General features: G+C 38.4%; 2 protein-coding genes across 5 annotated transcripts in view; one reads left to right on the forward strand and one right to left on the reverse strand.

Annotated features, from left to right (window-relative positions):
* LOC148078021 (myosin heavy chain, skeletal muscle) overlaps window positions 1–16,917 on the forward strand; it is a 32,151-nt gene extending 15,234 nt beyond the window's left edge. For 2 of the 4 annotated variants that reach the window (XM_087794582.1, XM_087794580.1), the window contains exons 6-21: window positions 5,400–5,456; window positions 9,484–9,570; window positions 10,389–10,634; window positions 10,768–10,885; window positions 11,556–11,683; window positions 11,750–11,946; window positions 12,016–12,148; window positions 12,209–12,622; window positions 12,790–12,893; window positions 13,964–14,156; window positions 14,222–14,425; window positions 14,495–14,620; window positions 14,693–14,863; window positions 14,920–15,120; window positions 15,706–15,852; window positions 16,082–16,917. In XM_087794582.1, the coding sequence (XP_087650708.1) occupies window positions 5,400–5,456; window positions 9,484–9,570; window positions 10,389–10,634; window positions 10,768–10,885; window positions 11,556–11,683; window positions 11,750–11,946; window positions 12,016–12,148; window positions 12,209–12,622; window positions 12,790–12,893; window positions 13,964–14,156; window positions 14,222–14,425; window positions 14,495–14,620; window positions 14,693–14,863; window positions 14,920–15,120; window positions 15,706–15,852; window positions 16,082–16,234 (2,679 nt within the window). In that variant the 3' untranslated portion in view covers window positions 16,235–16,917. Of the gene's footprint in view, window positions 1–2,213; window positions 3,506–5,399; window positions 5,457–9,483; window positions 9,571–10,388; window positions 10,635–10,767; window positions 10,886–11,555; window positions 11,684–11,749; window positions 11,947–12,015; window positions 12,149–12,208; window positions 12,623–12,789; window positions 12,894–13,963; window positions 14,157–14,221; window positions 14,426–14,494; window positions 14,621–14,692; window positions 14,864–14,919; window positions 15,121–15,705; window positions 15,853–16,081 lie in introns of those variants that run through there. The other 2 variants (XM_087794583.1, XM_087794581.1) reach the window with 2 other exon arrangements.
* A 464-nt stretch (window positions 16,918–17,381) lies between these two features.
* Window positions 17,382–27,774, reverse strand: part of gas7b (growth arrest-specific 7b) — a 33,195-nt gene continuing 22,802 nt past the window's right edge. Inside the window, exons 9-14 of the mRNA XM_087794589.1 lie at window positions 25,727–25,805; window positions 24,165–24,293; window positions 22,649–22,772; window positions 19,245–19,324; window positions 18,785–18,883; window positions 17,382–18,139 (exon numbers count right to left, since the gene is read on the reverse strand). Coding sequence (XP_087650715.1) covers window positions 18,026–18,139; window positions 18,785–18,883; window positions 19,245–19,324; window positions 22,649–22,772; window positions 24,165–24,293; window positions 25,727–25,805 — 625 coding nt within the window. The 3' untranslated portion in view covers window positions 17,382–18,025. The remainder of the gene's footprint in view (window positions 18,140–18,784; window positions 18,884–19,244; window positions 19,325–22,648; window positions 22,773–24,164; window positions 24,294–25,726; window positions 25,806–27,774) is intronic.

Below are 27,774 nucleotides of genomic sequence, written 5' to 3' on the forward strand. Positions count from 1 at the left end.
AATGGTTAACACAACGCAAAACACGATGTGTGACATACTTGATGATCTCTTGGTGTTCTTGATAACCACTCCACCATATTAAAAAAGAAAACGATTAGTGGTGGGTTTTTTTAAAGCTTGAATGAGTCCAAGCCTTTGTAGTTTAGCCAGATGGATATCTGGCTGTAGTCGCATGCTGGAGATAGTTTGTCTTTGTTAGTGTACATATTCTAGTGGTTTCCTATGAGATCCAGATAGAATAGAATTCTTACGGTCTAACTCCGACGCACAGATGTTTTGTCTACCTGTACATGAATACATTGTAAAGGGAGCAAAAGTAAGACATTCCCTGACTCTGTGGACTGCAAATAATGAATATTTATTTGTTTTTTGGACAAGAACATTATTTGAGGCACCTCGCATCCTTATGATTCAGACTAAGTTGAATTTAATATTTTATTTGTAAACCTGTAATGTCTGCCTTTTTAGTGAGCCGTAATTCAAGTGTTTGGCTAGAAGGGAATACCGCAGGGGTCGCAGGCTCCGAGTCATACTTTCTTCTTTACATTTAATGGTTTTATTATATAGTTGTAAAGTAGTTATACGGCACTAATAACTGTCGTCAGCATCATCTGAGGTTAATGACACTCACTTTCTCCCTATTTGGTTAAGAACAGATGTTCTGTTGCACTGATGTGTGGAAGCTGGTTTTCCATCTTAAGGTTTCATATAATTTCATAGAATAACAATTGTCACTTCCTGGCATTTTCTTTTCAAATAGTGGCAAATTAACTCAATAATTTGTAGAGTATAAGTGATCATATACTCATCATCCTTTTGAGAACCTAACTACAACCCTTTTATCCTGGTTTTCAACCTATACTTTAGTAATATTTTGATTGTAAGAAGTCTAAAAACTTTAAAAAAATAAATAAAATAAAAAATTCAGCAGGGATTCATTCTGGACATGGGTTACCAAAAGACCTTTTGTTGAACAGCAGAACTGGGCAAAAGCAACCCTTTGACTGGATCAATCTGGCCTTCAAGATGCCAGAGTACAAATATAATACTGTTGTAGAAATGACAACTCACCGAATAATTTACAAATCAGTGTCTTTTAGTGTTGAGTAAAGTAAAGTAAAGTTTATTTCTAAAGGGCTTTTCTAGACCAGGGTCACAAAGCGCTTTAACAAACAATAAACAGCTAAAATACATGCTTTAAAAGGCCAAGACAATCACAGGTGTCTCAGAAAATCAGGGAAAAGCACAAATAAGAATAAGTATGTTTCTTAAAGGAGTCAGTAGACTCCATCAAGCGCAGAGGGAGAGGAAGATCGTTCCAAACCTTAGGAGCAACAGCCTGGAAGAATTTCTCTTCTCTGGTCCTGAACCATGTTCAGGAACCATCCATAGATTCTGATCCACAGACCTTAGAGCCCAAGCTGGGGTGTAAGGCTGGTTCAGATCATCCCTGATGTAAGGAGGAGCCTGACTAAGAATAGCTCTGTAAGTAAAAAACAGAATTTTAAAATGGATCCTGAAAGAAACTGGCAGCCAGTGAAGAGTTTAAAGGATCGGAGAAATGTGAGTTCTTCTACTAGAGCAGGTCAGAATTCTTTCTGCAGAGATTTGTATTAGCTGCAGGCAAGAGAGTTCCTTCTTGTTTAGAAAAGTGTCTGTTGAATTCATCATCCTATTAAGGAGATATTAACAAGGTGTTTACTTGACATTCAAATAGTGGGCATAAGGTTAAGTCACTATAGGATGGCTGGGAAAAAAAACAGCTCTTCACTGACTAGTACTAACTTACTCACTGCCCTTTATGCTTCCTGGCATTTAGGGCAGCAACAAAAGATCGGCAATTCATCGGTCTTGGGCAACCCTCTGGATACGATTCTTAGTATGGTAAACACAACCTTGTCAAAGACCTGATTTAACATGGACTTTTTTAAGCTAAATAACTTTTGACAACTATAACTATTTCTTCAGGTTTTCCATATAAAAGCAGTATGTTTCACAGACTTACAGGGTCTATGGAATCGAAAGCTTTTTCAAAATCGACAAGTTCACATACAGTTCCCTTCGCCACTCTGTCCACTGTCCAGAATGACCATCAACTCTTTTTTGAATGTCACTCAGCAACATTAGTTTGCAGTGACCTGCCACATCATGTTGAATGGCAGCTGAGGTGGACTACTTGAGACTGACTTGTTAAAACAGGCTTAAGTCATCGAAAAAAAGGCCTTTTATCAAAACGACGCAGAGAAGAGTCTGTCAAAAAGGTAATCTTCTCTGAGTGACATTTTCAGAATTGGGACTCAGACCTGTAGAGGTCTACAAGCTACAGTTTCTTACTATAACTGTGACATTTGGTGCCAGGTCGGTGATTATCTTGGGATGCTCCAACATGGCTAGAATAGGGCAATTTAATTTCTGTGAAGGAAAACTTATTTGTGCTCTGACATTGTTGCCATTTCTGTGGACAACACTCACTGCAATACAGCTAGATCATTCAAGGTGTGGATGAAATAAAACCAGATACAAAACACTATCAGATACCATATCATACCAATCTTCAGATCTAAAAACCTCTTAACAGTGAGCAAGAGAGATGGTCAAAGGCCTTCAAACATTGCTGAGCACTGTGAATTTTTGCACTCGGACGTTCATGAAACTACCTAATAGCAATGTGTAAGCCTGTTGGAGAGCAAGGCACCAAGTGTGAAAACCGTGTTTAAATATCTGTAGTATTCATAATTATGAAGTAGTTACTTCAAAGGAGCCAGCCGCAATTTTTCAGAGTCCGGCTTCCGCTGGTCATGTGTGTACAGTGTGCACAGCTGGAGACCTGCAAGGCTTCTTCTCCTGGTTCAGAGGCAGGACTTCCAGTTGTTTGACTCTTGTTTTCCCTTTCAAGAGACCAGGGGGGATCACACAGGAAATAACTACCCACACTGCTGACAATCCTCTCAGACACATGAGAGAGGAATCAGCTATGAGGCCACATCTGATTGCAATTGTTGGACAATTATTATGGTTTCAGAGTGCAGCAAGGGGAAAGAATAGCTCTAACTTTAAGCACATACAATTATAGAGATCAAACTCAGCAGCCTTTTCTCTGCTATTTTATTATTAGATCATATCTTCACAACACAAATCAGTCTAAAATCATCTAGATTAGAGTCACCTTCATGGAGAAAAAAAAGCTTTGTGAGGTGAATGTAAAACATTTCTGTCAGTACATTTCATGCACCCCTTTGACTGCTGTGGGTTTAGATGTTTTAAAGTTTTACATTTGAAGCCACAGTATTTATACGGAGGATATGGAAAGTTTAACAAGAAACAGATAGCGAGGGACCGTTAATGTGTAAGAAAGAGAGAAAACGGGTGTGCGTGCTCAGGGGGGTGTGGACAGTGTAATGCTTTAGGGATCATGTCTGATGTGAGAGAGAGAAAGACCTTCAGTCAGTCGGGCTGTTGCTGCCTCACCATGGCGGTTCTCTCTGCAGAGGTCCTGTGCTGGCATGTGAGTACATCTTTGCTTTCTACTTAAAGCTTACCAACCTGCAATTATTGAGTTAGTGCTAATAAAAAATGACTTTTGATTGAGTTGTTGACTCATGTTCTGACCTGTGTGTGGAGCAATGTGTCGCTGGTGATAGAGAGTTGCGAGTGGCCTGGAGATATGGATCTACTCGTACTCACATCCTAAGCCCAAAGATAGAATCAGAGCATGACACAACACGGAGAAATGAAACTGACAACACTTTTTATTAGCGGCTGAAAAAGGCATTGCTGGCACAGGATAACAGAAGATGATAAATCAGTTATCCGACAAGTCTCTTGATTTATTTGCCTTAAGTTTATCGGATCAATTTGATTGCAATTGTTGGCAATTTAACAGCTAAAGTATGCTTTAACCCTTCATTTAGAGCTCTACAAAACTGATTGACAAGATGATTAAAGAGGAATGAGCTCATGTCATTCTTCTTTTTCTCCAAAAGCATTTCATTGTGGATTGGCTCATTTAAATCCATCTGTATCTCCTTTTTTTTGGTTATCCATAGTCGCAAAAAATATATAATTTTAGATGCTGGTTATAATACTACTTTGTATTTGCAAAAAGACAAGGTTATATTTTCTCATTGTTCACATCAAAAGTTTATATTGTGCAGTTTCAAATAGGACTATTAGGTTATTATATGCAGAAATCTACAAAGATCACTCTGGCCCCAGTTATCCAACTGAAAAATAAAATGATCAAATTATTACGATTGTATACAGTATTGTATGAATATTTTATTAGTATAGTTCTAAATGGAACATTTAATTATGTTAATTAACAACGTAAATCACTAAAAGAAAATGCAAAATGCTACTGTATCTGGGGTACAGAAGCTAAAAGTTAAGATCTTATTATCAATGTAACCTGATAAGCCAACATCCACGCAAAGTAAATTAACCTATACTTTCTTAAAAAAGATCTATTTGAAATACAAATGAACCCAACCAGAGGGTGAATTGGGTTATAAGCTCCAATACAAAACTTTGATTTAGTCAGAGGAGCTTAAATATAGGTGTCAAGATTTAATATGCATCATATAACATGCTTCGTAGCTTGCCATATATACGAGTATATTTTTATGTCAAACCACATGCATCATCAAGAAAATCTTGTAATAACTTGACATTTTCCTGGCAGTTTCCTACCAGTTTTTTACAGCAAACTGGCAGGTACCAGAGATACACGCTGAGATAAAATATTGGAGAGAAAAAAATTCCTAAGCAAGATGCTAACTTATTGCCTATTAATACAACTTGTACAATTTCACAACCTTCTTGTAAATATGATAAAAATGTTAATCAGAATAATCCATACAAATGTACTCTATAATTTATCTAGTAAACATTGTTTTACTTTACATGCTGCTTGTTTGTTCCGGTCTGACAAAAGTCTGTTCAGAGACACCATAGTCTGTGCCCCTGCAATAAAAGAGTGGATCACTATCGTGACCCTGAGCTGCAGGCAATGTTTGGGATTCAGAGGAAATCTGTCAAGTGTCAAAAGGCAATGTTAAACCAAGAGAAAGCAAACACACAAATTCTTCGAATGTCGAGAGAATGGCATCAACGCATTTTTGCGTCCCGGGCCGGACGCAGCCCTGGGTCAAAGTACAGATAATGACTGTGGCTACAGACATTCTTACCCTAAATTGCTACCTGAGGAAAAAGCTAGAGGCGTGCCAAATCCTCAGGGAGCAACGTGGTCTACGAGGAAAGCTGACCACACAAGTGCAACACTAAAATAGCAAACAATCCCAGAGGCGACGACCCGTTGGATCTGTGAGACACTGTGACGACTGCCTAACTTGACAAAGTTTCATCTATCATAACTCATATCAAGCTATGTCTGTGTTCAGGCTCGCATTGAGGAGCTGGAGGAGGAGCTGGACGCTGAGCGAGCTATTCGAGCCAAGGTATGTTTCACCGCAGTGACAAAGTGAGCAAAAACACACCTCCCTCAGAACACCTAACATACACTGTTCTCATGATTAGATTTTTTTTTTATTATTATTTTATATATATATATTTTTTATTTTTGAAGTCAACATGAAATACAAACAAAATCGTGTGGCCCAAATCTATTTTCAATAGAATTTTTACTTAAAAATATGCCTGTGTTTAATGGTTCTTAACCTTAACTTGCTTTTAAACCGATTGAAGAGTTGAAAATACCCTAAACAAAATTCTACTCAACATAGTCGTCAGACATAGTCAACAAGAGTGTAGGTAGATAATAGCAATACAATGTCAAACTAATTACAAACAGATTTAAATCTGAATGTATAAAGTTAACACATCTTAAATCTATTGAGGTTGGATAATTGATGGATTAGTCAGCCAATAATAACCTGATCCTGCTGTACGGCATGAAACTAAGAGCAGATGCACCCTAAAGCTTTCCGCCGGGCTGCAGGGCAGATGAGAATCTTGAACATTCAGCTTTTAAAAGTGTTGCGATTCTTTGGCAGCCGGTGGGGTAAACATGCCCCCCCACCTCCCCAAACCATCTGCACCTGTCATAACAAGCAGGAGAGAGTAGCCGTGTGCTTCTGATTAACATACAGGACAAACCAGGAGGTTAAGGGGGAGCCCCAACATCCTCTTTTGTTTTTTCAATGTTCGACAACGAAGCACACACACACACACATACACAAACATTCATTCCATCCCTCCTTCTGTTTCTCATAACTTCCTCACCTTGCGGCTGCAAGAGAAGCATTGAGTGTGTAAAGTTATTTGTCTGGTTTACAAGAGGATTATGGGGTGGGCACTTTAAGTGCTTGTTGTTCCATCTGAGAGCGTCTTAAAGCAGTTGTGTGTTCAAGCCACAGAGTTTTCCTCTCAATGCCGAAGTACAGTCGGCAAAGGTTTCACCACGTTTTGCCTAGAGTGTTGAATAGAGTGACAGGCGCCCCGAGGGACAGATCTGTGAACTTCGTCTCACTCTGGGTGGTATTTCTAATGGAAGTAACCCACAATTGCATCCAACAACCCCCAAGAGTCGGCGAGAGAGAAAAAAAGGCAGGCAAGAACATGCAGGTCTTTATCTTCGCCTTCACAGGAACTCAAACACGACATACTTCGGCTGAAGACAAGCTCACTATTGTTAAGATCTGCCTCTCAGGTCGCACATGGGAGATAGCATCAGGAGGAGGGGGAGGTTCGACAGCCCGGACCCCTCACAGACACATGTACAACACCGCACACCGGAAATGTCAAATTAGTTTAAAAGAGATTTATTCTTGGTTCTTATCATGACAATGGATCACGTAAAGCAGTAATACACAGCAAGATCATGTACCTGTGACTAATCGTGCACTGCAGCAAAAACAGGTTGTATCTGCAGCTAATGTAGGAAACACATTCTAGACAAAGTTCTATTTTTCAGGTTATCTTATAGAAAAAGAGTTTAAATGACGCCATCAATTACTCTTCTGTCAGAGAAAAATACATTTAAAATCTTTCTTAGAGGAAAACCGTTCACTTATCCCCAGTAGTGTCACATGGGCAGCAGCTAAGAGACGAAGTCACACTTGCATGTTCTTGGTCTCCCACTCTCCTAACATTGGAACATGCCTTGAACACTTTACCAGCGAGGTTTACTATTTAGATGCCAAAGCCACCTCATCTGACTCATCTCAATGCGGAGGAGTCAGGGCTCTACTCGTAGCCTCACCTGGATGCCTCTCGATCCTAAAACCACCACCGTACAAAACTGGCAACAAATGGTAGACCTTGCAGTCCAACCGTCTGAAACTAGTCTGATTTACAGTATGGTAAGTTAGGAAGCAGTACTGGTTATTGAGGTCAAACTGTGCGTCAGGTAAGTCCAACTATATCCAGCCAGAACCTTTCAGCCTCATATACCAGCTCAAGCTCCTACCTTACCCTAGGATCGCCTAGGTCGCCGCCTTACGCTGCCTCCCAGCAGGCATTACACTGTACCCCCCAAAAAACTGGGTTCAATTTTTCTTCATCTCTACTCCTTTTCTGGTTCCTTACCCTGGACCTGCCTTGTCCCTGACAACATAGCTCCTGGGATCATTGGGACACCTTAAGCCCCCCACTACAGAAACACGGTACCTCAAGGAGCTTCCTACATTTTTATTTTCAAAATTTCCTCCCAAAAAATGTCTTATAACCGATGAAATGAAGATCTAATATTCCATTCCAAAAGGCGCTGCAAAAAACATCCCCCCAGTTTTTTAAAAACATCAAAGACCTGTTGTTAAGAAGGATTTATTGGTTGTGACACTTGGAATTATAAGGCATGGAGTAAAAAGTACGATGACTGTTTAATGACTGTAACATGTTATTTCAAATCCCTGTGATCATTGACTATTAAAAAAAAAAGTTACTTAGCATTTTGAAACTTTGACAGACATTAAAGACATTTGAAATGAAAAGATACAATTTCTTTCATCTCAGTCTTGTTTAAACAGCAAGAATTTTTAGTTTCATTCTCTTGCTCTGTTTAATCGAAGCATCGATTTATTTATATATTTATTTTTACTGGGTGTGATTGGGGTAACTGAGATTTCATATCCAGAAAATCAAAGTGTTTTTTTAGTGGCTGGGGCTTAAGCACATTTTCTAATGTTAAAATTTCAATTAAAAGAGAGTTTTGTACAAACAGACAATTGAATTTGTTGTAGTATTTAGTACAAACCAAGAAAAACAAAATCCAAGTTATTGACATCTGTGTGCCACCATCACACAAGCTTAACAATTGTAACTCTTTTTAAATGGTTCTACTTATGGTTTACAAAAACATTCTCACATTCTTTTAGTGTACTTTCAATCATGGCACTGTCAACACGCACTGTGGCTGCCAATCTAAGTCAAAACACAAGCAGCAGCCTCATTTCTCTCTCAACACTACCAACCTGTTCATTTGTCTACATCACTTCCACCTCCATCCTCTTTCAGTAAGTGGCGCCATAGCCCTGTCAAATCTACACAAATGCCAGCAAAATTGCGAAATGAAAGTTTTAATAAAGTGGAGCGTTTAATTGTTTATTCTTAGCTTATCTTATTTATTGTTCTACTTAGAGAACACATGTTTTTTTTCTAAGTATTATAACTTGGAGTTAGCCCATAAAGCCCTCCAGCATCTTTAGGTAGTCGTTACTTGTATCCCTCGTCTCTGGCCCGTCGCTGCCATCAGGGATTCTCTTGCAAAGCTCACTCCTTCCCTCTGTTTGAAGCTGCTGTAAATGGTGTGTGTTTGCACATGTAATGAACGACTTCATAAACTCTCTCCATCTGTGCGACAGGAGGATCTTTTTAGCTGTGCAAGGGGATCATAAATACATCAGCAGCACAGATAGAATACATGTGTTATTAGAGAAGCTTTTATGGCACTTGTGGAGCAGGATGAGCTGAGCTTCACATGACTGCTGTGAAGGTCAGTCATTTCAAATTTGAAAGCATGCCAAACAAATCATCAGGGCACTATGCTCTTGTTAGGGGCAAGAGAGTAAAGGTCTCAGTCGTACTTCAGGTGCTTTTTTAAAAGCTTTATTCAGAGCCGCGACCTAACAAGCAACATTTACCATGTATATATATTTATATGTCAGTGGTCAGAAGAAAGAAAGATTTTTCTCCTCTGGTCCAGAAGCGTGTGCGAAGAACCATCAGTAGATCTATTTTTTTTAAATGACAAAAATTGAAGAATGTATATTAAAATTGACATTTTAATTCAGTTACGACACACTAACTTTTTTAAACCATTTTTACACATGAGTGATCTCAATGGCAAGAGCAAACTAGTTTTGTAGAAATCCCAAGGGACTTTTACCAAAAGTGTGAAAGAATGCTTCTGTCCCATGGTAGCCATGGTTATATAGAGTGTGTAGCCTAGTTCAATTCAGGTAAATACATAATAATAACATTCTGAATGTCTTTTTGAATAATGTTTTTTTTTTCCGTGTCTTCAAGGTGGAAAAGCAAAGGGCAGATTTAACCAGAGACCTGGATGACCTGACGGATCGACTGGAGGAAGTGGGAGGAGTCAGAGCCTCGCAGGTGATATTGAATGTACCTCGACGTGCCTCTTAAATCTTCATTGGACACTTTTACAGCTCGTCTGACATTTACGGGTTTCTGCTCGTAAACCAGTTTTGGATCGCAAAAGAGAAAAAGGAAAATAAAATATTTTTGAACGTAATGACTGAGTCAGAGTTGATTATCAAGTATACTGACATAAGCAGGAGTGGCATTTGTTTATGCAGTTGTGCACGGTCAATATGTTTGATAATAGCAACTTATTTCTCAACAGTGTCATGTGGAAAATATCATCACAGATTTTCTACTGCTTATATTTTTCCCTGAGAAGCATCTGGTGCAGAATGACTCTCCACAAACATGCCGCTAATGTCGATCCAAGTCCTGCAGCATGATTCGCAAAAGCTGTGTAGAGTTGGCAAGAGCACATGTGACCTGTCTTTCATCATCTGAAAAGTAATTTTAAAATAAAGTCGAGCCCCTGTTTAGATGAGGAATAATGGGCCAGTTTACTTTAGACGTTAATAACACAGACTCATATCCCTGTGGATGAATTCAACCTCTTGACTCGAAATATTGCAATTCTATATTTCAAAATCTGGGGTCATTTGGGGCCCTTTATAAAATGTCTTCTGTGTCATTTGACTTTAGAACAGTCAACCAGAGGATTTAGAATTAGATGTTTTTAGATATATTATATATAATAAAAAAGTATGAAAATGAAAGAGATTCATTGGTGAGGAATACAGCCCATGCTCATCATGCTAAAGTTCGATCCATCCACCAGCTCTGATAAAACAAAGGTGGAGATATTTCATACTCGCTGGTGTGTTTTGCAGATGGAAGTGAACAAGAAGCGAGAGGCGGAGCTGCAGCGTCTTCGACGAGACCTAGACGAATCCTCTGTCCAGTCGGAAGCGCTTGCCGCCACACTGAGGAAGCGCCACAGTGACATGAGTTCTGAGTTGAGCGAGCAGTGTGAAGCTCTGCAGCGGACCAGAGCCAGGTTAGAGAAGGAGAAGCAGAGTCTGAGGATGGAGGTGGATGAGCTGACCGCTTCACTTGACAGCCTGCAGAAGGCAAAGGTCAGTTATGTTGAGCAACTAAAATGAGTGACAAACAGTATTTATTTAAATTCAGATTGAGAACATGGGTAGATTATCACTAATTCAATGTAGTTCACAAAACTAAAACACATGCTTTGTTTTTCTCCTTCAGATATCGTCTGACAACCAGATAAAGAAGCTGGAGGAGCAATTGTCCGACACCATCAGGAAAGCTGATGAACTGCAGAGAACATTGACTGAGCTCAATGTGTCCAAGATCAGAGTGACAGGTTTGTGAGTTTCTTACATCATCTCTAGGAGTCATGGTCTGACGATGAAGAAGATGATGATGACAATCACTGATGTTGAGGATTATCATGAGGATAATGATGAGGGAGAAAATTGATGGCAATGTAGATGATGATGAGGATGAGGATGAGGATGAGGATGAGGATGAGGATGAGGATGAGGATGAGGATGAGGATGATGATGATGGTTATGGTTATGATTATGATTATGATTATGATTATGATTATGATTATGATTATGATTATGATTGTGATTGTGATTATGATTATGGTTGATTATGATTATGTCGATGATTATGTCGATGCTGATGGTGATTATGATTATGATTATGTTGAAAAATATGATGATGATTAGGATTATGATGACAATAATAATGATGATTACGATGATGATAATAGATTTTTAAGATAATGTTGATGTATAAATGATGATGTTGATACGTACGATAATGATGATACGTACAATGATGATGATGATGATGATGATGATGATGATGATGACGATGATATTTATTACGATGATGATGATAAAAACGATGATGATAATGATGATAATGTTGACGACGACGATTATAATACTGATGATGATGATGACTACAATGATTTTGAAGATGATGTTGCTGTATTAACTTGCGTTTGTGTGACCCGTCAGCTGATAATGCCGACATGAGTCGTCAGATGGAGGAAGCAGAGAGTCGAGCCAATCAACTTAGTCGAGCAAAGATTCTGCTTCAGTCTGAAGTGGAGGATCTGAAAAAACATCTCGAAGAAGAAATCAAGGTGAGAAAGAATGTTAGTCCTGGATCCGAACATCTCCCATTGACCACATCATGTTGTGTTTGTCAGGGCAAACAAGCAGTGGGCAGCAATCTGGTCGCCGTGAGGAAGGAATGTGAGGTGTTGAAGGAGCAGCTGGAGGAGGAGCAGGAGAGTAAACTAGAGCTGCAGCGTCTCATCTCCAAGCTCAACACCGAGGTGACGCACTGGAGGACCAAACACGAGACTGACACAATCCAGCATGGGGATGAGCTGGAAGACACAAAGTAATAATTAACCTACGTTTTCAAAACTCTGCTGGGGACTCAAAGGATGAATCCAAATGTTTATGATAGGAAAAAGCTGGCGCTGCGCCTTCAAGAGGCAGAGGAAGCAGTGGAAGCCACTCAGTCTAAATGCTCCTCCTTGGAAAAAACCAAGCAAAGGCTACAGGGTGAAGTGGAGGAACTGTGCATGGACCTGGAGAAGGTGGGAATGAATCTCAACTCTTGTACTCTTCTGATCTGAACAAACGTGTCCTCCCGGCAGGCCAACAGCTGTGGTCAGGCTCTGGATAAGAAGCAGCGATTGCTGGAGAAGCAGCTGGCTGAGTGGAGGCAGAAATGTGAAGATCTGGTCAGCGAGGTGGAGAGCTGTCAGAAAGAGAGCAGACAACACGCCAGTGAACTCTTTAAACTCAAGACGGCACATGAAGAGTCTCTGGAGCAGTTGGAAGCTCTCCGCAGAGAGAACAAGGCCTACCAGGGTATAGATTCATATGTCTACAGTGACACCGGACGACAATTGAACTTCTCTTGTCTCACAGAGGAGATCACTGACCTCACAGACCAGCTATCGGATGGAGGGAAGAGTGTGCATGAACTCCAGAAAGCCAAGAAGAAGATAGAGATGGAGAAAGAAGAGTTGCAAGCCTCTTTGGAAGAATCAGAGGCAGCTTTAGAGGTACATTTTTTAAATAATTTTCAACTTGCACCTTCATGAAGCTGGAAAACTACTTTCAAGATTGTCTGTATACAAGAGTAAAATCTTACAAAATAGCATAAAGATTGATCAGTAGAGGATTATTTATACATGGTGGGGTCAAAAGATTGTGACTTCTTCGTCCTCAGGCTGAAGAGACGAAGGTGCTGAGACTTCAGCTGGATTTGTCTCAGGCCAAAGGAGACCTGGAAAGAAGACTTCAGGAGAAGGAGGAAGAGATGGATGCAGCAAGGTACGTAAATCAAAAAACGTAAATGTACTATATCAACCAAAACACAAAGACTATTGAGGGTCAGATTTATTTATCAATAGAGAATCATGTAATTAGTCCAATGAAAAGAAAACACTTTCAAGTGAATGCCCATCACTCTCTTCTCAAATGTACCAGGAACAATGTTAACATCCTCACTGTGTAGATACTTTAATAATTTGATCATTATTTACTTTTGATCTCTTTAATAAGTGCGAAAAGGAAACAACATCTCAAAAAAACTGTTCCTTAAACTATTTAAGTATTAGTTAACTATATAAAACTTGATGACATAAACGATTATTTTATCATGTTTACAAAAAAGTAAGCTAAAATAGTTAACCATATGATATCATCAAATATAATCTCAGGGTCTGTAAAAAAAAATAATTGTACATAGTTGAGTCAATAAAGTCTAAATGAATGAGGCAACTTCAAAAAGACAAGTTTATTTTTTATGTTGATCTCTAAGCCCAAAGGATTATGTAATTGGTAACAGTATATGTAATATAATAAACATTGAAAATAAACACAACCGATCAATACATTCATAAACAATTAAGACTAGTGGGTTGATGAGGCCTCATGACGCAGCTGATGCTGTATCATGATACAGTTTAAAAGACCACTAGATGGCACTCTCAGTCAAACGTTTACGAGGTTTTATTGTGTTAGTAGATCAGAGCCATGACTTATAAAGCAGAGACTGACATCTAGTGGTCTTTTAAAATTAAGACACTGTATCGAGATACAACAGATGCTTTATGTGAGGCCTCATAAAACCCATCAGTAAATAAGACTCTACCTATAGAGCAGCTACAGCAGAACACAACACTTAAATACCTAAAACACAGATTATGTAACTGATTTAAGGATATACTTAATATTTAAGACTTGCAATGCATGCTGGGACGCACATTTTCAAAACATGAAAAAAAGCTTAAATAAGCTATAGTTGGTTCTATTGAGTTGTGGGTGATCAATTACTTTTGTGTGTAGTTTTGTCTATTTTTTTTAAAGACGTCTGATGATTAATGTGGATCTATGTTTAGAAAGAGCCACCAGAGAGCACTGGAGTCCCTGCAGGCCAGTCTGGACGTGGAGATAAAGGGCAGGACTGAGGGGCTGAAGTTGAAGAAGAAACTGGAGGTGGACATCAATGAGCTGGAGCTTCAGGTGGATCTTCTGACCAAGAGCAACACGGAGCTGAACAAGACCAGCAAAAAGACGCAGCAGCAGATCAAGGTCGGTGTTGTTGGTCATTTTTATGTCGTCAAAGAATGGACTGTGACGGTCCTTTGGTTTTTTAGGAGCTCCAGGCACAGCTGGAGGAAGAGATGAGGAGCCACGAGGAGCATCGGGAGGAGCAGGCGGCCGTGGAGCGTCGACTGGCTCTGATGGTGAGCGAGGCGGAGGAGACGCGGTCAGCGCTGGAGAGCACAGAGCGAGCCCGCAAGGCCCTGGAGGTGGAGATGCAAGAGTCAAGCGACAAGTACAACGACCTCCACAACCAGGTCGGTGCAACAACACACACAGTCGAAAGACTTGCTTTTGTGTTATTCACACAAACATTTGCGTTTTAGCTGCAGTCTGCGATCAGCGGGAGGAGGAAGCTGGAGGTGGACGTTCAAACCCTCCAGCAGGAGCACGAGGAGCTGCAGGGCGAGCTGAGGGGATCAGCGGAGAAGATCAAGAAAGCCGCCTGTGAGGTAAGACTGATGACTGAAAGAAGGCCCTGACACTGCAAAGGAGGATTAGTTTTGAAGTATGAGGTGTCTCAGTTGGCTCGGGTAGGAGAGGAGCTGCGCCTGGAACAGGAACACACGCTTCACCTGGAGCGGGTCAAGAAAGGCATGGAGGCTCAGATTAAGGAGATGAGCAGCCGCCTGGAGGAGGCCGAGCAGATAGCCATGAAAGGAGGCAAGAAGATCATACAGAAGCTGGAGGGGAAGGTACAAGATCACCAATGAGTTGATGGTGGGGAGTTCTTCACAAATGACCTGTGCAGGTGAAGGAGCTGGAGCTGGAGCTGGACACCGAGCAGAAGCGACACGCCGAGACCGTGAAGTCCCTCCGCAAGAATGAACGTCGATTGAAGGAGCTGCTCTTCCAGTCCGAGGAAGACCAGAAGAACCAGCTGAGGATGCAGGAGCTGGTGGAGCGGCTGCAGACCAAGATGAAGGCCTGCAAGAGACAAGTGGAGGAGGCGGTACGATTCCCTGCAGCTGAGAATTTCTTTCAATTCTTTTCAAATAGTTACAAAACATTCAGAGAGAAAATGCAATCTTACAAAAAACAATAAGTACACTCATTTATAATCTTGTCCTTAACCCTTGTGTAATCTGTGGATCAAGGTGACCCGGTGGACGTAAACAAATGAGGTATCCATGTGTTGCCTTCGGGCCTCTGGGTCACCTTGACCCAGAAATTACACAAGGGTTTCTATCGGTACCTCCATTAAGTACTCTCTTTTAAAAAATACTTTCCAAAAAAAAGTTTCCAAATGTATTCAATATACCTTCAACACATATGTGATTTGTTTTCCAAATCCTTGCAAACAGCAACCAATACTGGTTTATTTTTTGCTTATTAAAGGCAATATAATTTCAGGCTTCTTGTACTTATCGTTTCCCCGTTAAATTCCAAAAGATACATAGAAAAGTGACTTACTAATATTTAAAATGTTATCTAGTTCTGAGATGACGTCCCTAACCCTAACCCTTTAAACATAATTTCTATTACATACTGTAGGTCTGTGATGTTTAGTATTTTTCTCCTTGGTTGCACCATGCAGGAGGAGCAAGCTAACATGAACCTAGCCAAGTACAGGAAGACAGTCCACGAGCTCGACGACGCTGAAGAGCGAGCTGACATCGCTGAGTCGGCGCTGACCAAGATCCGAACAAAGAACAGAGGCAGCTTTTGCAAAGGATACTCTTCTGTGAGTAGCAACATTCACACCTTTGCCTTAAAAAAGTTTCCATCCAAGTGCAGAAACATGAAGCGTGGAAATACTTGTCAATCAAATCCTATAGTTCAGTCCTGACCATAGATAAATAGATAGATTTTCCTTTTTTAATCCCACAAGGGGAAATCTTTGTTAGTTGAGTATCTATTTAGCTGAAACCCTGTGCTATAGATACACACTGAGATGCTTCTTCCTCTCGCAGGGTTACAGCACACCTTACCCCGGCCTGGTTCGATCCCCGAGTTCTGTTGGCTCCGAGGGCAGAGGAGAGAAGATCATCAACGACGACAATGAGTCAGTGAGCTCGCTCATCCCAGCCTATCTCAACTCTCTGAACAAGCTCATGGTGGAGTAGAAAAAGGTAAAAAGTACTTATAGAGAGAAAGTAGATCAAAGGTGCTATCTGGAAAAAAAAAAGTTTTGGAAGGATGGATTATATCATGTTAATACAGAGTCAAGTGGATAAAGCTTCTCATTTGTGGATATAATGGATTTTTAATAAGATATTTTTAACCCAAAAAGAGGACCTGACAAGTAACATGTTGTTCACGTTTATTTTTCACTGTCTTTACTTTTTACTTACCAAAATATTCGTTTTACAGATAATTTTGTGTGGATGACAAACAAGGCTAAAAAAAGCCAATTTAAGTTGTTCTTATACCCAGAAAGTGAAGCCCTGGCACACATAGTGCAAAGTTTCATCCTATAACAATCAATTAAAGAAAACAAGAAACAACTCTGCATATAATGTTCTTAGAATTCATGTTTTTGTTCTCTTTTAAACATGAATATTTTCATTTGTTTGTACATTTTCCTGTAAATGCCATTGTTACTTGTAGGTTTTTCTTTTGGTATTTTAAACATTATCACCATCTTAACGATTTCCTCAAAATAAATAAGACTGGAATGTTTTCTTTTTCTCAAATATTGTGCTAGTTGTAGATCTGTTCACCCATGTACTCACCTGATGTCAAGTAGTGAGTGAAAAGATGTATTTTTGGAAAATGAATATTTTCTATTAAAACATGATTGATTTTCTGTTGCCCATTCTGATATTTTCTTTTTCTTTCATTAAGATATGAGCTCGTTCAATTGAAGAGGATTCAACCAACTTACTGAGATATATTTTCTAATACATTTCATTGTAATCAAATTTATTTTTTATTTTCAATATATTGAATCATATGTATCAATATGTTTTTGTTCCATATGCATAAATGTCAGGCATCCAAAACATGTTTTTACTGGACCAAAGTGCATCAATCTCACAATAGACCACAACAATTTGTCTGATCAACAGATGTCAAACACATAAAAATGAATACTTACAAGCGTCCTCCACCTTTAATTACAGTGTGTGACACATTTGATCATGTATCTGCTCGTGGTGTAGTGTGCTTTAAAATCTAATAAATCACCAAACACAACTCCTGTAACTTCTTACTCAGACTTAACATAATAAAATAATACCATAATAAAAACAATAATAATAAAAAAAAAACTCACAAAGACACACTTTAATGAACAATCTTATCGATTTATGTCAGCAGACGACATCACAGTTTACAAGCCCTCATGTAACCGGCCTCAGAGGAACACGCGAGTGGAATGTTTCTTAATCAAAAGTACCAAAACGCATATGTTGGTCATGGTGTGTTGCTGCTCAAACAAACAGCTGATCCACAACAGTGGTGTATAAATGGACCGTGGATCTTTTCCTCTTTTTTGTCCGACTGGGCAGTGCAGCTGAGAAACAATATAAATAAATAAGTCCAGGCTGGCAAACAAACGAGTTCAGGAGTGAAGTGCTTCATGTTAGCATCGATCAGCATGTTCCTGAACTTTCTTTAAATGGTTGTTGGCTGATATTTGTGAGTGATGAAGATGTTTTTTTTATGTTCTTTGCAAAGCCGCTTTAATGTAAATCATTGAAGCCATAGGACGACTCACACCTCACGGAGCAGAAACACAACAGCTATTTGCACATGAAGGTCCACAGTTGGTGCTTTGCCTCGACACACAAGTGTCGTGAAGCCGGCTGTCAGCTCGCATATGGTAACACTCTCCGACCTGAACATTGACAATATCCATCGCCTTATTGGGTCGACCCGTTTGATCAGAGTCATGTGTTGGTTCACTGAGGCTCTTATACCTCGATGTCCACTGGTCTGATCTCTCCAGTCTTGTTCTCCTTCACCCACAGTTCCCTGTCTTTCACTGGGTCCACAGACTGAAGTAGCTTGTCCACTGGCTCCATCGTCTGGTGGAGGAGAGGAACAGCACACGTTCAACTCGATACTTTGAGAAAACATTTGCCTCTTTGATTCTTTCAGGGGGCACGTTACATACTGTTGTTTTGGGCCATCTAAAAAATATTAGCAAGGAAAGGTGATTTTATTTCATATGAAATATTGAAACACGTTTTTTTTAAATATAAACAAAAGAAGAAACAGTTCCAAGTTAATAGGATCTATAAAAAAGTGTAAATTTGTAGTTGTGGCATTCATTTATAATTGTTTTTAATGACTTAATACTTTATATCAATATATTTTTGTTTAATCTGAGATATATTTGCAAATGAAAATAACATTTTAAAATCAAATTAATCTGTTCAACAATGGGTTTATTCAGATAAATTGTATACGATTTTGTTTTGTCAATATAAATTTAGTGGACGATCACAGTCATATTTCAAATAAAGGTTTGTCACAAATGCAACACCTGCTCACTTCACTCTAATGTTTCATGTAATAATTCAAGCTGTTTTACTGGCAAACTGTGTCAATCAAAACGACTTCAAGCCTGTTTGTTAACTCGTTTATTTAACTCTTTAAATACATCTGTCTCAACTATGAGCTCAATATTAATTATCCCATTCAGCACAACAACAAGCTGGTCGACTTACACTTTGGTTGAACATGTCGGTTTCATGCCGCAGCGTGGTGTACTGACCCAGGTGCTGCCGGATCATCTCCACACGCTCCACTTCAAGACGCTCCAACTCCTAAGAAGAAGCATCCATGTTAGCCTCTTCATTGAGTGTCTGAGGGCCCTGACATTTATTGTTGTTGTGAGGCAGCCAAGCCCAACACATGTTGAAGTAATTATTGTGTTAACAAGCTAGTTCCAGTGTGAAAGCATGTTTTGTACCGTATTTACCAGACTATAAGGCCCACTTAAAAACAAAACAAAAAAAAACGACAGTCTGCCTTATAATCCTGACCCCTTTGTTTATTAAAAAAAATAGAAAACAGACCATTCATTGATAGGTTGCCTTATAATGCAGTACACGGTATAGTGTGGAAAATATGGTAAATAATTTGGTTCAAAAGTAAGGTTGAAAGAGTGGAAGCTAGTTTACTTACCAAGCTGGTCGTCACCATCTCCTCAAACCACCGGGACTGTGACTGGTTGTAAAGATCTACACAGCGCACCAGTTCATCCCCTGTTGAAGGAAAATACTTTTAGAGTGGTTTGGGAACTCTTGGAAAAAAACAAACATACACAAAATGGATTGACTACTGTATGATAGCTTTCAATCCATTCTTGTAGAAACCATATTAACAACAATTTGCTAGCTAAAGAAAAACTTTTGGAGTGGATGACGCCCTCTTGTGGTCGTTGCTATTTAGTATACTAAGGCCTTTCTCAGACCAGGGTCACAAAGCGCTGAAACAATCAAAAATAATGCAAACTTGTTTTGCTCTAAAAGTTTACAAATTTGTACTTCTTTAGACAAAATTGGAACATTTAAATTTTACAAAAGTATACTTTCAGGTATACACATATCTAAAGAACCAGTGTAATAGGCATACACTCCAAGTCTATATTTTAGTTTAGAGAGAAGTATACTTCAAGTATACTCAAAGTATACTATTCTCTATACTACCAGTGTAGTAGGTATATTCTTCTATTAATTATTTTGCTAAAATGCACTTCATTTAACAGTCTTACGTGTGACGCAAACTGACAACCTTTTGTGTGTGTATGTCATAAAGGTACATAAATGAAATGCAAATGATCACACATACTATTTGATATAGACCTGAAGCATCACATGATCATACACATGTGGATCACAATGGGGGTTTTACTTCTGGATCACCACCATAATACAGTTGCCCAAATAAAAATGTAGTATACTGAACTGATGTACATTGCATTAAGTATCCTTGAGTTTAATTATAAGTGTATTTCAGCATTTCATTTTGAAGTGTAGTATGTCCTAAGTAAGTTTAAAGAATACTACTTACATTTTAGTATAAAATAGGTACACCTAAATATACTTTTTGTTGAAGTGGTGGTTCAAAGAAAGGGTGACAACATGCTTACATAATGTTTAAATTAATGTAGTTTGTTTCATAAATGGAATATTATTCAACTCTTAGTGTTAAATCCATGTTATTATCATGCTGCAGGTAAGCAGCAGAAATGAATTCTGCTTTGTTTATGACGGTTCTGTGACTTCTCAACCCATTGGTAAACTATTGTGTAATGAATGAATAGATAACAAGTGGTTTACATGCACAATGGAGTATTTCTATTCGCGTTGAGCTGTTGCTATAGTAACAAAAGGATGCAGAGTGGAACAATGACGCTTCAGACGGGACAACTCCCATAAACTAAACAGGAAGAGGAGGGAAAGGTTCTCAGTGAAACCTTAAGGTCTGGAGAAATTGAAAATAAATATTTTTGTGTTACAGCAGGAATAATAGTCTGTTTCTTTGTCAAAAACAAGTCTTTGCTTGCAGCCAGACACGGTCAACGACCACTGCTCTCTGTGTAGTTGCATAAGCACTTGCTGTGTGTTCATGTGTGTGTGCGAGTCTTTGCACATTTGTGTGACAGCACGTGGTCGTGCAAAGTCAAGTCATGACATCAGCAGAGGGTCTACATCTGTTTACAATTAGCAGTCGCATAGCAACTGACAAGTCCGTTTCAGAACCAAAAAAGAAGAAAGGGTCAGGAAGAATCCCACTGAACATCATGAGCTCTGACACAAGAGCCACATCTGAGAGTTGTTCGTACACTGCATCAGTCAAAGCCAACTTATCAGAGTCTAACTAAATATGAGTGATTAAGGAAGGAAAGGAGGTATTTGACCCCTCGCTTCTATTCCCAATGTCTTAATCTCCCTCCCATCCTTAAGATGAATTCAAGTGCTGATAAAGCTCATGACTCATGTCTAGAGACAAACTCCTGGAGTTCAAAGCCAGGTCAGTTTAGAGTCATAATAAAAAAAAGAGCTCGACTGTTTTCTTTGGTCGCTTCTGCACATGCTCAGATGTTTGCCTTCAGTGTAAACCTGCGCAAGAATGCAAACACATAGCATTGATTTATAAGCCGTCACCACTGGGTGTAGAGCAAGGAAGGTTCAAACACACTCTGTATATCCTGTGAAAGATAGCACGGCAGCCGGAGACTCCTACCATCAGACTTATAACTGAAACTATTGTGGACAGTTGTTTTAGAGGAAGAATTTTAGCCGTCAGTCCACCTGGAGTTACATTAAGATGTAAGATGCTTAACAAAGTTACTGAAGAAAAGGGTTTGATGTTTATCCCTGACATACATTGTAACAATATATTATGCTAATGCTAATGTGTTAGATGAACAAAACTAGTGATATAAATACCGGTAATGATTGATTTGAGAGTCTTTATAGTTGTCCAACTACTATAACACATGGCAACACAATATTAACACAAAGCTTAAACATGGTCTTCCTACATGGCCTCTTCTTTTCACTTGCAAGTGAAACCTTGATACCAAATTAATATGTTTCTTTGTGATTGCATAAAATACATTTAAGTGAGAGTTGAAATGAACAAGTCTATTTATTACCTATTACATATCAATATATATTAATATTACTAATAGATGCTTTACTAAAAAGACATGTATTATATTTTTATGTTCACAAATCCAACTTATTGGGTAAATTGAGTATTCATTTAACCGTGTATGCAGGAAAGATTTGCAATAAAGAAGTAGCAAAGAAACTGATTGACATGTATGTGTCAATGTTATTTTGGTTTTGCAAATCATTTTCCATAATCAATCGAAAATGTACTTTATTTTAGAAACACTTGTGTAATCACCAGATTTGTGTCTTTTTTTTTTGTCTGTGCCAATTATTTTCAAAAGAAATTGTTCATTTCCTTCCTCTCTTAAAGATGGCTCACACGGTACAGACATTAGAGTGTAACATGGTAGTTGAGAAATCAAAAATCTTATCAAGCAACACTATATGTACTGAAGAAGACAAACAGACAGAGCACTTTTCAATGCCACAGTCATTCATTGATTTTCTTATTGGATGGAACGCTCTGTTTTATGAAGCTCGAAATAACTATAAGGGTGCAGGAACTCCAGTGGTAGAAGGCATAACCAGTCGTATTATATATGGTCGTAAACACAAGATTAAAATTCTTATAAGTTACACGCCGCTCAAAATAAAACTGGTCATGTGATTTGTTCCACACAAAAACACCTAAATAATAAGAACCATTTTCCTCAGTTCAAACAAGTTTGACTTTATAGGGACTTTATTTGTTGCTGGAGTCTACAATAGAATTCTAGACCAAAACAAAGGCTAAAAAAGTGATGTGTATATTCTGACTAAACTAGGTAGAAACGTAGATGTTTACAATTAGTTCCATTTGATCAGTCCCACACATGAGAGCACAAACTAGCTGCTGTCCAATAAAACAAGCAGCTGGATGAGACTGGCGACCTGCACTGTCACCTTTTAACCCCGGACTCTGACCTGCTTGTGTGGACTTCCTGCGAGCCTTCTTGATTTCTTCTTCCGTCTTGTTGCTGAGCTTGATCTCCAGCTGTTGAGTCTTCAGCTCCAGCTCTTTCTGTCGCTCGGCCAGTGCTTTCCGGGCCTGTCAGAGTCACAGAGGCACATCTGTGTGTATTTATTCCCCAGATAAGATCGTCCGATAAACCGCATTTACTCCATTTTGGCTCCAGTGAGAGTTGGCACAATGGTGATGCCCTTTTAGTGCAAAATGTTATGTGGAGCAGATTGAGAGACGCCTGTAGGTGTGTCAGAACATTTAAGATGGTATCACCGTTCCTGTACAGTGTCAGCCTATGCTCCATTTCATTTTTACAGTATTGCAATATAAAGGTTCCAATTCTATTATATTTCATTTTGAATAAACGCCTTGTTTGAGGATATTAATAGATAAACTTGCCACAGGGACCAATATTTAACCTCACATGAACTCATGAAGTCGACTTAAAATAAAGAAAAATGTGTGCCAAAACAATCACAGTGGGATGTCTTGTTTTCACTAGAGTATAATACGGATGTGGAATATATTCAAAGCAGCTACTCTCCAGGTTATACATGGACACTATATGGATATAAAAAAGGACATTAGAAAATAACATGAAAGATCCAAATTGAGCTTTTTTGAAATACTATTATTTTGCTTAAAATCTGGAGGACTGTGTTGAAAACAACTGTATTTATCACAAGTGTATATGAATGTATTTATATATTTATAAAAGTGAACAACACATACATTCAAATATATATAACTTTATGTTAAATATTTATACTGTTTTCCCAGTCGTCTTTTTAGTTTTTTTAAAGAATACATATGATTTTACATTTTTCTCATTATTTTATTCAAAGATCTCACATCAGATGTTTGAGAGGACATGCATGTGTTCTTTTCATACGTCTAGATCATTGAGAGAGCAACTGTGAGGCTGGTGATGGACTTATTATACCCTTTTACACTCGTATTGACGCTTTACTTTCAGTCGTTTTAATATTAATATATTTTTCAACAATCACATAATGATAATAGAAGTACCTTTCCATTCTTTGAGGCCCCTAGAGGCTTGAGCACTTTTAGTATAGCTGTAGTTGTGATTGAGTTTACAGAGATGAGTTCCTTGTTTCTCTCATTGGAAATAGAATAGAATAGAAAAAAAAAACTTTTTTTGTTGTGACGATTATCTTTCCACACAAAGAGGAATGTCCATATAAATGCAAAAGTAACACGTGGGACTGGTCTCAGAAAAAATTGTAGGCGTTTAATAAACAAAAAATAGAGGTATAAGTAAAGCTTTTTATTTTCACCAGGCCTTTGTGCGATAAATATGTTCATCTACCAGACAGAGAAAGATTTTGATTCATTATTTGGGGAACTTGAGCAATCAGCAAAGCATTGCTTCATGGAAATGCTGATTTGTGTAACCAAGGATTACAACAGTATCATCAGTGACTGGCACATAGTTGAGCGTGTTTGTGTTCATACCTTCTCCACTGATGCGTAGCGACCAACCAGCTGCTTCCTTAGGTCAGAGATGTGGTGGTCAAATCTCTTCATGTCCTTCTTAAAGTTCTCCCGGAAGGTCAGGAAAGGTTTTTCCACTTCACTCTGGAGCTGAAGAGAAAAAAAATACTTAATTAATATTCAATTATTTAATAATATCAGTAAAAAAATGATAAATATCAGCAAAAAAAACCATAAGATACTATTAACTGATTTCTTTTTAAATGTTCTGTTTTAATTGAAATTCAATTTTAATTGGAAAAGATCATAGAAAGTCATCATGATATGGGCGTTCTAATTCTTATAGTGCAGAATAATAATTTGACAATACATGATAAAATCTTAGTCTGATAGTGATAGTCTGATAGTCCTTAAGGCTAAAGCTTTATTATTCCTATATTTACACGGACATACAGGAAGAGGTCCAGCAAGCAGTTTGTTGCATATTTACTTGCTCAACTACAATCAGTGTTTAGTTTCAGCAGACAAGGTATGACTTGTCTTGATCATTGGTTTGTGTCTTGCTCTTTTGAACTAGCTACAATAATGGTCCTTATTCAGAATGTTCTGTTTCCTCGTTCTATTCCACAATATGTGTAACTAGTCGCCAAGATGTAGTAAATACTAACTTTCCAAGGACTGATTTGTACCAAGTTTAGGTTTAAGCCCACATTAATAATAAAACAAACAATCCGACAGTAGTCAAGATAGAATAAGCATTATGTTAATGTGCTCAGTAATTTGGCTGTTTTTTATATTATGGCAATAAATAAAACCAATCAGTACATTAGAAAAGCTAGTGGAATAATGAATTTACAAGCTAAGCTAGCATGTTGTTGAATAAATTGCTAACGCCGGTTATTTGAAAGTTGTGGGAACTGAACCTTAGTTTAGATCTCAAAGACGTTTTCAAAGCTAGCCTTCTACAGCGATTTAGCAACAACATGCTAAGCTATAACCCTTAGCTATAGCCTGTCATTGCACAAGCGTTTCAATAGCTAGCCTATAATATTCAATTAGCCTGTTATATTACATGATACTCAAAGTTACCGGTTGTGTTTGGGGTGATAATAATTATCCTGTAGTAGATCTTTTTAGCATGAGGATCCTGTCATAACAAACAATTTAAAAAACAATGTTGTCCCACATGTGTATTATTTTACATTAGAAATGGTACAGCTGACCTGCTACAAAGAGTTCTGTAAGATATTAATCTTATGTGTCCCACAATGGGGTAATATTTATCTTCCTATTATGTAAATGTATAGCATATATATCTTGTTATACATGAGTCATCTTTAAACCATGATGTCAAAAATACTTGTTGCTATTTAATGCACGTACATTAATTGCATCCAAAAATGCGTTTCTTATACGTATATCAAAGATTTTAACTTTAAACAAATGTGATTATTCTCTGTAGGTTCATTGGGGAGAGCTACATTAACCACAGCTGTAGTTTAAAAAAACAAACCCCTCAACCGTAGCAAGACCCCAGAAGCAAACAAAAGAGTTTGACCAAAGTAAGGGAGGTGATAAACGACCTTGGATGAGAACTTCAGGTGAACCTCAGCTTCGTCAGCAAGACTCTTTTTCAACTGGGCCCAGGCCTCCCCGAGAGTCCTGAGGGGAAGAAAACAGAGAAAGGTGAGAGAGCAGCCTATGTGTTTATGTTCTATTGCGTAGCACAAGGATGGGCCACACACACGCTTACACAACTTGTCGAAACCTGGACTTCAGTGAAGTCAGTCGAAAAGTTCAAACGATCCACTCGTCAAAATGAGGTCTCCACCTATCAGATGATTATCGAGCGGACGGATGGCTAGATGAGGTTCACAGAAGATGAACCAACAGTAGGTTATTTCTGAGGTGGACGTACATTTTTTCCTTATTGAAGACTGTGAAAGAAAGAAGGCCGAGTGGGGCAGAAAGCCTGTGGAGTGCATAACAATCATCTCTATGCCCGGCACTGACAGTCTTTATGGGAAGCGGGTCACTTCAAAGTCTCTGTCTGAATAGAAGACATGTGTGGAATTCCCTCTGAATGGCATCCAAAACATTCCAGAGAGTGTCAGAGAAAAGATTGTCTGCCTCAACCTCCAGTGCAGAAGAAAAGCTTATAAGGAGGTTAAATCAGAGCTATTACCTACTGACATGTAGTCAGTTGACAAATATACTCGGCATGTATTGATGTAGTAACGATAGGGGCTGACAGGTGTCTAAGAATCACTTCTGCAAACACCGTCACCACAGCACACAGTGGTTTACACTGTATGAGGTGATACTCTTTATTACTCACAGATCAAAAATGCAGTTCAACTGACCTGTACAGGTACTTATCAGGTAGATTATCATTGATGAAATTAAAGCAGGATCACACAAGAACCGGATTAATGAATAAAATATAAACCAATGCACTTCAAAGAAGGCTAGTTGAATATAAGGAATAATACTAAATTGTAGCATAAAGTTGACCAGTACTAGTGAAACTATATTTCCATGTCGCAACATCATTTCACTAAAGACCAGGTGGCTCTGATGACAACTCATCGGCTTTTTATTTACAAATAAATCAATCAAAATAATAATAATAGAGCACATTTTTAGATCAAAGTAATTGAAATGGGAGTCACTACCACAAAAACCATGTTAAAAAATCCTTAACTTTCTATTTTTATTCTAGCTTCATTTATGAAGGACCATTTAAATTATAGTACAAGAATCTTAACTAGTATCTCAAACCTAATAATAATCCCGTTATTAATCTAGCACTTTTTTTTTGTCACTACGGCCTTGGTGGAGTGTGGGAGGAATAGTCACTTATCAGTGTGAGATTGAAACATCTGCAGATAGTCTTTAAGTCTTTTCTCACTCCAGCTGTCAGACTATTTAACTGTGAAACAGATGGTAAATTGTGTGACGTAAAAAAACATGTTACCTAATTTACTTAACCATCTGAGGTTAAGGTGTGCTGTGTGTATTGGGGGAGTACAACTATCAATTTAACAAAAGATGCTACATTTGACTATTAAAATAAAACATCTTATTTAAACAGCCTTGTCCGCATGCAAAATAAATATGAGGGCGAACAGAGAGAAACTATTTTTTTGCCGAAGGTGTAGATAAGAAAAAGTCCAAAATTACATGTACTTCTTGTTTATTGTTAGAACTAACCTTAAGACAATAAAAATGTAATTTGATATGCATCATTGCTGGACTTGAGAAGCATTTTCAAGTTTACCTTATTAAATTGTGTCCGATTAAGGGTTAAAAAACATGCTACTGATTCTCAGATAAAACATTCTATTTATGACTTATTAAGTCAGATACAATACCATTGGAAGCTGACAGTGTAATTGTCCAATACAAATACTAGAGATATTTTGATTTGCACCTCACTAGGTTTCAGGAAACAGTGTCTTTATTTTCAGAGATCATTTCTTAATTTCCTCAAGACTCATTGAATAAGCGGTTCAGAGCCAACGACCACAGAGCGGAGATGGCAATCTAGTGACCTTTGAACACAAGGACACTGTTCATGAAACCTTATCAGCCCATCATTAAAAAGTGTTGTATCATTGTGTGTATTTTA

Source organism: Callionymus lyra, chromosome 6 (assembly GCF_982586985.1).
Source record: "Callionymus lyra chromosome 6, fCalLyr1.hap1.1, whole genome shotgun sequence".
In the NCBI taxonomy this organism is placed as follows: domain Eukaryota; kingdom Metazoa; phylum Chordata; class Actinopteri; order Syngnathiformes; family Callionymidae; genus Callionymus; species Callionymus lyra.